Source organism: Carettochelys insculpta, chromosome 1 (genome assembly GCF_033958435.1).
Source record: "Carettochelys insculpta isolate YL-2023 chromosome 1, ASM3395843v1, whole genome shotgun sequence".
NCBI classification, from domain to species: domain Eukaryota; kingdom Metazoa; phylum Chordata; order Testudines; family Carettochelyidae; genus Carettochelys; species Carettochelys insculpta.
Window position 1 is genome coordinate 323,987,632 of NC_134137.1, and position 12,406 is coordinate 324,000,037.

General features: G+C 41.9%; 1 protein-coding gene across 2 annotated transcripts in view; it reads right to left on the reverse strand.

The window, feature by feature from the left end:
- Positions 1-2,843: 2,843 nt before the first annotated feature.
- PDZRN4 (PDZ domain containing ring finger 4) overlaps positions 2,844-12,406 on the reverse strand; it is a 442,005-nt gene continuing 432,442 nt past the window's right edge. For both annotated transcript variants that reach the window (XM_074984079.1, XM_074984078.1), the window contains exons 8-10: positions 11,545-11,646; positions 7,073-7,189; positions 2,844-4,920 (exon numbers count right to left, since the gene is read on the reverse strand). In XM_074984079.1, coding sequence (XP_074840180.1) covers positions 3,394-4,920; positions 7,073-7,189; positions 11,545-11,646 — 1,746 coding nt within the window. In that variant the 3' untranslated portion in view covers positions 2,844-3,393. The remainder of the gene's footprint in view (positions 4,921-7,072; positions 7,190-11,544; positions 11,647-12,406) is intronic.

Below are 12,406 nucleotides of genomic sequence, written 5' to 3' on the forward strand. Positions count from 1 at the left end.
ACCATGGCGATTCGAAAGTGCGGCTTTTCAAATTGTGCGCCACCCGTGGAGACAGGGATCTTCTGAAAGGACCCCCCAGTTTTCAAATGCCCCTTCTCGCTAACACCAGATAGGAAGAAGGGGCTTTTGAAAACGGGGGGGGGGTCTTTTCAGAAGGTCCCGTCTCCACGGGTGGCGTGCAATTCGAAAGCCGCACTTTCGAATCGCCACGACTGCCATTATGCTAATGAGGCACTGCATATTCATAGAAGCACCTCATTAGCATCTTTCAAACACGCTTATTAACATGCCCCTTCCGAAAGGAAGGGGCTTGTGTAGACACAGGGACTGAGAAGCAGCTTTCCTCCCCTTTTTGATGCATAAGGAAGATATGAGAGGGTTATTTTTTAAATTTTGTCTGCTTGTTCTTTAAGTTAGTAATTCAGGTCCTGCCTAGACTGGTAAACTCCGGGCACATGTATACTTACAGGAAAATTGAGGTAGTGGGTTTCAGTCTTCCAGGGTTCAATGTAGCATATCTAGTAGGGAAGTGCTAAATTGAACGTTCAGGGCATCTCCACTGATCCCAGTACTCCTTGTAGTCACAAGAACTAAGGGAAGCAGATGGAAGAGTTTCTCCCATTGACTTCCCACTGGGGGGATGGTGCAGAAAATCGACTTAATGTCTTTAACTTTCTTTCCTAGTACACACTTGCCCTCTGCGATGGTTTAGCCTTGTGTCCTCCCACTGTTCAGTTAGGTGGATGTTAAACAGCTTACGGCAACCTAACTACACCAGTATCTACAGTACAGCCTTGCTGCTACTGATATGAAGCCCTGCTACATCAGTATAACCACCCTACATCCATGTGAGGAAGAGGTTTTATGTTTGTGTTGCTGTAACTACACACAGATGGTGTAGACACTGCATTGCTTATATCATCTTTTGGCTCTCATTCTTGTTGATTTCATGGCTCCACGCTGGACAAGAAAGCCCTCCCCATTCAGAGGTGGGCTGCACCAAGTCTCCTGGCTCCCCACTGGAACCCTTGTGGGTGCCTCATTTCTGATGATGAGGTGATATTCCAGGAAGCTGCCCAGCTCCTAGTAGGGAGCGGGAGGCAAGAGCTGGGAGTGAGCAGTGGGGACTCCAGGCCAGAAGCAGGGAACGGAGTGTGGGGGAGGGGAAGCAGCCAGCCAGGAGTCCAGGAAACATCCATGTTCCCAGTCGGGAGAAGAGAGCTGAGAGTAAGGAGGGGAAGCTAGGTTCCTAGGGGTGACAAGGGAACAGAGCAGCAGGCAGGGAGTAGCATTGAGTTCTTAGCTCCCCACACTGCCTCTCTTAGATCAGAGGAAGTGCTCCTGGTGGGGGGACACACCACTAATCCAAGGAGGGTAGAGTGGATGTGAACCACTACAGTAATTACTACTGTGGCTAAGGCTACATCTACACTACCCAGGAAGAGCAACCTGCTTAGGGGCAAACTTGCAAGTTTGATTTTGTGCATCTGGTGGGGATGTGCAAAACTGATCTCTCGGGGGTTGCAGTTCACCCCTGTATTCCTTACAAAATGGAAGGCGTAAGAGAGGTCAATCAGAGAAACTATCTTGTTGACCTTCTTCAGTGAGGATGGCCAGGTAAGTCTATTTCAGATATGTCATTCCTAGCTACACAAATGCTGTAGCTAGAATTGCAGATCTGCAATCTACTTACTTTCCTTAGTGTAGACATAGCGTAAGAGAGGTCAACCTTATAGAGGTGGTCCTAAGTCTTTAGGGTAAACATGCCCTCAAAGAAATAGTGGAATTATTAAATAAGGGTTAAAAGAGTGGAAGCTGAGAGACAATGGAACTGAGAGACAATGGATTTTAAGTCAGCCTGACACTGTTTTAGGTTTGCGTTGACACCTTTTGTTAACAACTTCTTCAATTAACGTTTTGAATAAAAGAATTTTTTTAGACATTCAGGAATATTCCTCCTTCAAACAAGTTGCTGGGACTGAAAGTATCTATCTGTCTCATTATCCTGGCTGTAGGAGTTCACCAGCAAAAGCAGGTGGTTGCAATTCCTGATATTTCTAAAATAAAAAGCAAGCAGCAGAAATCAATTTTAAAAATCCCCAACGCTCGAAAGGCATTTTTCTAAACCACAAAGAATGAACAAGGGATTGAGAAGCCCCTTTTTTAGCTGATAGCCTCAATTTTGGTTTGCTTGTCCTTTCGAGACAGAGAACAGAATGGCAAATCATTCTCTATTTTTCTTCACACCATCTCTTTCCTGTGAACCATTTACAATAATGACCCCTCCCAGATTCAGATGTTAGAGCTGGAGCACTATGATCTATTTGTGTCTGCCATGAGTGGTTTCTGTAGAATGTAGCTTTCTTGGGGACAGGCCAAATATATATTTGTTTCTAAAGCAACAAATGCAGTCGAAGACAGTGTTGGAAAAGTAACTAAAATTAATATAAATAACAAGTCAGAGAAAACAGCAAAATATGGGCCCTCTCCTATGTGTTCTCACTCAGGTAAAATTATTCTGACTTCTGTATCAATAAGAAATGCAGGATAAGGTCCATTTAACATTTTTTATAATGGAATAAAGTCAGAAGGGAATTTGTCTAATCTACAGGAAATGTCAAAACCAATTGTGCCCTGTGTCCTTGAAATCCTCACATATCCTTCAAAAATCGCATATGCGGAAATAATTCATTCTATAACCAAGCGACCCATTAAAATCAAAGAACTCTTGATAATTTTTGTTAAAGATAAGCAATAATTTATTCCTCTTTGATCTTCACAATTACCACATCTTAGCTAGCTACATGACCAATGCCACTATATACCATGAGAGAATTGCCCACTTACACTTTACTTGGACAAACACAATTGCAATTAACAGGTTAAATGTACTGTACAATGGGCTGTTGGAAAAATGGTCAATCTTATCTGTACAACGAGATGTGTGGCACATGACTTATTAAAAAGATGCAAAATAAGATGTAAAAGATTAGCTGCTTCTTACGCCAGTAAGTAAGGATACAGTCTAAAGCATTTTGTTTTGGCATTGTATTGTTATTAAAGTAGAAAACTGAAAACTAGAGAAATAAATCCAGATCTTAACTTACAATACATACATTAGGGTAAGAAATTAATTGGCTCCTCCACCTTTTTATTTTCTTTTTCTTTTTTCTTTTTTTTTTTAGAAATGAGTATTATGTCTATACTGCAAAGTAAAGAAAGATTGCCAGCTAAAGAAGGTATCATTATATGAAAAACAACAGAAAAATTAAGTAATTTTGCTTACAAAAAAGGTCAAACTATAAACAGTCCCAAAATATATAAAAATGCCACCTTGAACGAGGCAATCGTACTCTACCTAAACTGGTAGTATGCTCTTTGAAACAGCCATGTTCATACAGTAGTAACTGATAAAAAGGCATTGTGCACTCTTGTCCCATCGGGAGACTTGGCACCATGTGTCATCAGTTCTTGGATTGTCATCCAGCTGTCCAAGATTTTCTTGTTTCTTTTTTTCATCATCTTTTTGTGACTGAGTTCAAGAATGTTAATTTCTTTTTTGCCTTCACTGCCACTCTGTGGACTTTCCTTAAGACACTCCAATCTGCTCCGCATCATGAACTCTCGCCGCCGCCTCTGCTCCTTGGCTCGAACCAAATGCTGTTTCCGCTCCTCTTTGCTCCAGTAACGACCCATCTTCATTTCACTCATTGTATCATCATCTGTTGTCATCCCACTGCGCTCCTCTTTAATCTTTAAGGCACGTTCCTTCAGGAGTCTATCTCTTACTGGCCTCTTAGTGATATATCTCGTTCCATCACTCCTTATTTTCACTTTCCATTCCATTTTGGGCTCTGTACACTTCTGTGACTCTTTGCACATGCTCACTAGACTGAGCTGACTTTGGGCATACTCCACTGCCGATTTCTGTTGGATCAGCTGCATGTAGCTTTGGTAATGCTTTGCATGAGCAGGTATATTCCCATACCTGTATGAAGAGCTATGATACGGAGATAGGTAAGGAATGTGTTCAGTGCTTTGCTTCTCCTGCTCAGTGAATTTGCTACTTTCTGAACTGGGTTCCTTCTCTTCAACAGTGCTATTTTGCTCTGTGGCTTCGGTTTTGGATGGGGTTGCTGCCTGACCACTCTTTCCAGAAGAAATCTGATTAGCTGCAATTGTGCTTCTCAGGTTTTTCCTGTTGGTGATGCTGATCATTCTCTGGAGCGAGCTATCAGGGGACTGCTCTACAGTGAGCGGAGTGCTCCTGCAGCTTTCTGCTGTGTTGTAAGCACTGGAGCTATCTTTGTCAGATTTCTCTGGGTGCTCTATGATATCATCCAGTTTACCTCTTTGTACATCGATGCTGGTGTTATAATTTCGGAATCCTCCACCATGTAGTGCCCAAATGTCTCCATATTGATCCTTCACCTTTTGAAGCCTGTGAGCCTGCATGATGGTCTGACACTCAAGTTCAATATTTCTCAGTTCCTCATTGAGTAACTGTAGCTCATGCTCCACGCCCTCTTGCTCCCGTCTGTTACACTCTATTGTACTACTAGAGTAATATAGGTCGTACTCTCCATGGTTTCGAATCTTGCACTTGAGCTCCAGCAGCTGCCGAAACCTTTCACACTCCTCATCTTGGTTTCCAGTGAAATCTGATTCAATGTATTCCCCAGACACAAAGCTTTCATTGCACTGGAGTTCAAAGCTTCCTAAGGTGTCCTGGCTCTGCCCCAGCTCCCGCGTGCTCTGCCGGGTCATTTTGTTCTGCTCATCAGGTGCATTCTCCTGCTCTGAGCTCTCGTCATTACGCAGACTCTCATCTGTAGGCCCCACTCCGCTGTCCTTCTCATGGTTGTTGGATGACGAGGTTGCAGTGTCCGTTGTGCCATCCTCCTCCTCATGCTTTTTTGGCTAAGAAAATAAGAGAACCCAAATTAGTATAAAATACAGACCCTCAAACTATTTTTTTCAGTCCAGTGCTTCTGAAACAGCTCATTTAACATACAAGAATGAATAAAAGTGAGGAATAAAGCGCATTTCTTCAAGAGTTTGCTGGAAAATGAAAAAAAATTCACATTTTAGAAAAAATCATCTTGTTTCAGCACAAAATGGAAAAACCATATTTTTTTTCACAGAAAGGGATTTCCATTTTCCAATTTGCTGACTGTTTATCTGGAAGACTCTTGCACTTCACTTTTTCCCTGCAGGTGGAAATTGATAAAAGCCTTGCCAGTGGGCAGCTGGAGAGCTGTCGTTACAGTTTTCCTGAAGGAAAAGAAAAAGTTTTCATCTTTTCTGTCGGAAACAGTTGCTGAGGAAAATTCCCACCTGGCTGTAATCTTTACATGGTTATGGCTTTTATAGATCCCTGAGCATCATGCTGTCATCTCCACAGATCACACAAAGTTCCTCAAGGAGAGAGAAAACAAGTGGATGAAGTATAGCACTCCTTTGTCCTGAAACATTGCCCAGACTCAGAAAACAAATATCCCCTTTTTCCAACAGAGCCAACACTGCAGTGCTGAAGAAAATGAGCACCTAGTGGAATGCTGCTTTTGGCTCTGGAATATGGCCATGGCTATTGGAGCTGAGTTCTTTTCAAGCCTGGAGCAAGCAGCAATGCCTACATAATGTCAAAACTTATATGAGGCAGACCACCTGAACAGTATTTAGTGCGATGTAAGGTATAAGGAGGACTATTTGCAGGAGGACTGGGTTTGGCATACCAGCCATCTCTGTGCACGCTGCCCTGGACAGCTGAAGACAATACAGTGGCTAGCCTATTCTTCCATAGCCCCTGCCAACTCTCCCATCGCCTGCTCTTAGCATATCTCATTGGAAGATTGATAGCTGAACTCTAGGACTTGTTCAGGCTACTTGAACAGACTTCTCCCTAACCTAGCCATTGGAAGGCTTTTTGTTTCCTAGCTGTGTGATGGCCATGGGCAGGATGTCAAGAATTTTTGCAGTTACTTTTGAATTCACCCTCTACTCATTGTACCTGATTGATTTATTGTGTGCTTTGATGTAAAGAGCGTTAGACACTGCCATGAAGGGGTGAATCCCGTGTGTGTGTGTGTGTGTGTGTGTGTGTGTGTGTGTGTGTGTGTGTGTGTGTGTTTTCTTAATTGGGTATACTAAAGGCTTTCCCCCTATTTCTCTTATAATGCTATCATCCAAAATGCAATTTATATAGGATACTCACTGTGTGCCTAAGTGCATCCAGAACCAGCCAAATGCGGTTTCTATTTTAATTATACAATTGAACATAATGGCTAGTAATACTAAAGGGAGAAAAAGGTACAGTACACCAATGAGAGAGGAAAAATGCAAGAGACCACTTTATCAATATTTGCTGTTTTTCTTCTATCTTGGAAGACATGGAACAATTAAATGTACCCTACACGCTGCATCATTTCTTCTTTAGGGTCATGAACCTCTCAAGGTGTCCATTTTGTTCAGTTGTTAGTAGAAAATGACAGCAACCGTTGGTCCAATAAAAATAGAAATAGACAAGTAAAAATGTAAAATGTGTCAGAATATATTAAATTCAGAATGAAACCCATCACCAAGAGAAAGCTGTATTCATGATAGTGTCATCAAAAGTCTCTGAGTAGATGACATCTCTATCTGCTGTAATTTTAGGGGTTCTTTCTCACTTGTGCTGAAGACTTAAAGAAAGATTTATCCTTCATACTGGTATTGCATACTTCACACAAAAATATATAGAAGTTCAATCACCTGATATGTTGTGGTGAAATACATCACTCCAAATCAAGAGGCAATGAAAATACATCAGACCATGTATAAAAAGGGGTAACAATATTTTGCTGAGAGCTCAGAGAAAATGCTAAAATTCTTCTAAAAGTTCATCCTGTCACATCTGGCCAAAATATTTATTTCTGAAATGTTTCCTCATCCAGAATTGATTGTAGTTCACAACATCCTCAAGACAAAGTGCTATTAAAGCCTTTGGGTCATTTTTTTGACATATTTCATTCTCTCTTAATAAAAAAAGTACACCTAGCAAATTTTACAATGATATATTTAGTGTCAATCCTACCTGCTCCACCTCATTGGCTGTGAACTGCATTGCTTCATTATGCTGTTCTTCCAACATTTCCAAGTTTAACTCCTCTAAGAATTCATTCCTTTCATCGTCCAGCCACCCCTCTTCCAGCTGCAAAAGAATAGATTAGTACACTGCATTATGTAAGTGGAGATGCTAAAATAGGGTGAACCTAAATTACAATGTCAGATTTGCTCTTTTTATCATAATGATTCTCTTCAGGATTTCAAAAAGAATGTCAAAACAATAAAACCACTGACTTGTAGGCCTATTCTGAAACAGTGTAAGTGTTTTTTTCTCATAATGAAGGGAGATTGCACAGGACAGAGCATTATTTCCTTCCAAAATGTATGAAAGCTACACCCCATAATCCTGGAGCTGTCATGTTCATTACCCAATGTTAAAAGACCTGCAGTGACATTAATAGGTCCATGAAACAATAGCTCTTTCCTTTAACAAGATTTACCCCAGGGCTGTGTCCCAGTGCCTGAACCTTAACAGCACCTTCACTCTAGGTTTCCATCACATTTTTCTTACTGCTTATTTAAATAAACTCCTGGAAACAAACAAACAAACAAAAAAGGGGCAGTGCTGGAAGACTTACTCATGCCATGACTAAGCTTTTTTGTTCTTTGGCTTTATCTTTGAACTGACTGTTTTTTAGAGATTTAAACATTACTTTCATATTTGTTGAAGTCAGTATTATAAAAAAAAAGGAAGAGAGAGGTCTACTTTTTCAGTCCAGTTCACATGATGTGGCTGTAAACACACTCAATATTACACCTGTGTCTGTGTCAACAGTATGTATCCATTTGTTTCTCTTCCATTTGCAGGTGGCATGCTGGTGTAAAAAAGGAAGGGATTATGACTAGAAGGGGAGTGAAGTACAGTAAGGTCTCAGAGAACGCGATGGTTCCCTTCCACGCACCCTCGCGTCAACCCGGATTTCGTGGAAGTTGGGGTCTGGCTTTTTCCCCAGCAGAACACATGTTTTGCAGCCGGGGAAGCAGCAGAAAGGTAAGCCCTGGGGTGGTGGGGGGGCAGCTGGGGAGGGTTAAGCCTGGAGGTGGGTTGGGGCTGTGGGAGGCTGGGGGTGGGCTAAGCCTGGCATGGGTTAGGGCTGCTGGTGGGTGAGTGGTGGAGTTGAGCACAGGTGGTGAGCTGGGCTGCGGAGGCAGAGAGTTGAGTCGGAACCAGAGCCGTGCCTGGGTGGTGAGCTGGCAGGTGGGCTTGCACTGGAGACATGCGGGGGGACGGGGCGGGCAGCTTGTAAGCCAGCAGGGGGGTCACAACGGAGCCATGCGCGGCGGGGGAGGGCAGGCGGATGGGCAGCTGGTGAGCCTGCAGGGGGGCAGGTTGCACCGGAGCCACGTGGGGTGGGCTGCTTGTGAGCTGGCGGGGGGGAGTCACACAAGAGCCACACGGGGTGGGCAGCTTGTGAGCCAGAAGGGGAGATAGTACCAGAGCTGTGCGGGGCAGGTGGGTGAGCTCGCAGCTTGTGAGCTCGCAGCTTGTGAGCTGGCAGAGGAGATCTCACTGGAGCCGTGCAGGGTGGGCAGCTTGTGAGACGGCAGGGGGGTCGCACCAGAGCCACACGGGGTGGGGGAGGGTGGCTTGTGAGCCAGCAGGGGGGTTGGGCTGGAACCGCGTCGGGTGGCAGGGGTGGCTTGATCCAGAGCCGCTTTCAGGTGGTTTAAACCAGGCTGGGGGGTGGAGTCAATGTCAAGATACGTAAGAGTGGGGTCGCGCACTCTGAGTTCGCGTACTCTGAGACCTTACTGTAGTGTTGCTAATGGTTGTATTTTGGGGCAGAAACCAGAAACAGATAAGGAAGCTGACAGAGAACTGGGGAAAGGCAGAAGTTAAAATATAACAAATGCTACTCTAGAGCAGTCCTTCTTAAACTATGTTCTGTGGAACACTGGTGTTCCTTGCACTACGTGCAGGTGTCCTGTGAGTATTTGGAAAAATACACTGATGGTGCATATCTTATCTGTTATTAAAGCCAGATACATTTTACTTCTTCATTAATAAGCCACCCAATTAAATCGCTTATTTTGGCTGTGCTGTATATGTTGCTGTTTGTTTTATTTTGGTTTTGTTTCGTTTTTTTTTGGGTCTGACAACAATTTTTTAAAGAAAACTTTCCTAAGTGTTCAACATAAAAACATTATTGTTTGGTGTTCCATGGTCTCAAAAGTTTAAGAACCACTTAGAGTATGAGAAAATACCATGTTGCCTGTAAAATTTTATGGACATCACAAAAGCTAGAAATGTTCTATTCAATGATGCAACATGGAACTAAGTTCTTTTGTGGTATACGCAGGGACAACTCTATCAAAGCCAAAGGACCTTTGAGACATTTATTTCATTAACAAAGAAAGCCTCCACAAACCAGCCACAGCAACAAACAGAGGGTATAAAACACCAATTGAAGTTAGGTGGCACTTTTCGGTAGCTGCTTAAAAATCAATGATGAGGGCGGTGTCTACACTACAAAAATAACTTTGAAACTGCTTACTTCGAAGTCAGCAACTTGGAAGTTGTGTCTATACTCAACAGTTAAATTTCAAAGCAGGGCACTACTCCATTCCCAGGAATGGAATAAGGACTTCAAAGTTGGGCTCCGAAGTTAACTTCGAAGTAAGGGAAAATGTGCGTAGGCTCTCTGCTGACTACTTCGATAAAGTGAATAATTTCAAAGTTAACTTCGAAGTTAGTTCCTAGTGTAGATGCACCCGAGGTTTCATTCATGATTTTTGAATGCTTTGATTTGTTATATATAGATAACCCTTTGACCTCATAAAGAATAAGAGCTCCCGGGTTTCACAGCACAAGCAAACTACTAGCTGTTTGGAATTAGGAAGAAATTTCCCTCGTGGGTAAATAATCCAGCAGTTGTCCTTAGGAGGATTTTTAAACCTTCTTCTCAAACATCTGGTCCTGATCAGCATTACAGATAGGAAACTGCACTAGATGAAGCATTGGAGTAGTCTGATCCCCACTGGCAATTCTAATGGTTCTTAAAATTATAAATACTCATCCCAGTGCCCATGTACACTCAGGTGTGTGCAGGCGTGAGCACACACACCTGCTTATACTTTTTAGGCATTTCTCTCCTACACTCAATTTGTAATATTAATTAATAATTAGTATTTACTAGTCACAGAAGCTTATCTTGTTAGTTATTGGATATACCCAGCATCCAGTCCCTGGAAAAACTCCCATTACCAAGTTCTTTCTAAAAGAAAGCTTCAAAGATTAGGATTTGATCCTGCCCTTCTTCCTCCAGTGAGTATTTTCCTTTAGTGAGGGCTTGTCTATACATGAAAGTCTTACCAGTTATACTAGCATAATTACAAGTATACTGGCATAGTTAAATAGATGTATTGTACCAGTATAACTCCCTTGCAGACAAACTTATTCTGGAATAAGATTTTTTTTCCAGATTTACTTAAAACCCTTTCCACTGTGACATATGCTAAACAGAAAACCAGCCCTCATACATTGGAATAGGAGTACCCACATGAGAAGTTATATTGGTATAACTACATCTGTTTACATTCGCAGCTTGGCTTGTACTGACATAACATTCCTGTGCAGACAAACTCTGATGATGGCAAGATCAGACCTTGTGCTGGGTTTCTATCCTGCAATTGGGTTTGGCAAGTGGACCCATGATATTGTGAGAGCAACACTGAAATTAAATTTTTAAACAAGGTTAGTTAGAAATTTCACACAAATCTTTTAAAAGCTTCTGAACGTTCTGTAAACCAAGAAGAGCTATAACTAGCTACCTAAATTTCAGCCTGATTATTAGCCTGAATCTCCTCTGTAAAGATATAAAAATATTCTTTGCAAAGCATCAGTTTTGTTTAAATACTGGAAGCATATTTTAAAATTGTGTGGCAAAAATATCGGTTTCCTGTTAAATAATCTGTACTTGATGAGAAACCTCATGTGACCAGCTTCCTTTAAAAGGGAAGATCCAGGAGTAGGTTTGCTGATCAAATGTAATCAAATGCTAATTATCAAGAGCTAACTGGAGAATTTACTGCAACGTTGAAAAAAATAATCTTCACTCAGAGCCCCCTTCAATCCTCCCATAAGCAGGTGCAAACCATGGACGTGTGTGAATTCAGTCCCAGAAATCAGTAGGAATCATTAACCAGTGTATACTTAAAGTTCCACTTCATATTTAGTTAAGAATCACATTAGTACTAGATAATCAACTGTATTTATATTAATGCATACTGTATTTACTTGTATAGGATCTTTTTCGCTGGTACGAGGGTAAACAAACTCCTAGTAATTTAATGTTATTTTCTTCTGAGACTAGAGATTGGCAATGATCTTTAATTATATATTTTTCATGAACTGCTGCAATCCACTCTTTCAGTGTTATGGATAACAGTGAGTGAACGCTATAACCCAGCTCCTGGCTCAGGGCACCTATTTATTCTAACCTGCATCTCTGGTCTTGCAACCAGCAACACAATTTTCTTGCATTCATCACTGGAGAGCAATGCCACGGCCTCCTCCCGATTCTGGACATCTTGGCCATTTATCTAGAAAACAAATGAAAGTGGCACATTAGTTTCCATTTCCACAAAGCAACACACAATAAAGGGCAAATATCAGCTCATTTGTGGTAAATGTATGGACAAAGAAACTCACACAATGGGCTCATCTTCAGTCCCTCAGTGGTAAGTGCCTTCACTCAATTATGCGCTTACTGTAAGAGCTGTATCGATCGTTGAAGGATGGCGGACATCAGAGGAAGCAGTTATGTTCATAAATGTCCAACCTGCGCCCTAGCAACATACATCTAGCAACACAATTAACCAGACCCTGACAGGTGACGTTCATCTTTCTCCATTCAGAGTAATGGAAGTGTCATTCTGAGATAATAGTGCTGGTGGAAGCAAGACTGGTAATACTACAGCTGAAATCAGTCATACTGTATGCTTGTAGAGAGCCAATTAGAGGGCTACAGTATTATCTCTCACCAGGCACTACTTACAGACCACTGCTGATTGCTGTTTCATTTAATCATTTTATATCTGTGTGCGTGACTCAGGATCCAGAACCACACAAAACATCCCCGTTGGGATAATCAAAATAAAAAATGAATCATCTGTAAAAAAAATGTTTTCCCCCAACTTCTTTCCATGGTTCTGCCTTTGTGTTAAAAATAATCACACTAATAACTATACCACTTTACAGGCCCCTTCGACACCATCCAACAATGCAGCTTAAGAAAAATAAAGTCTCAAGCAGAAACCATTTTTCCCTAAAAATACCACTTTTTTTTTTGTTTCACTGCAC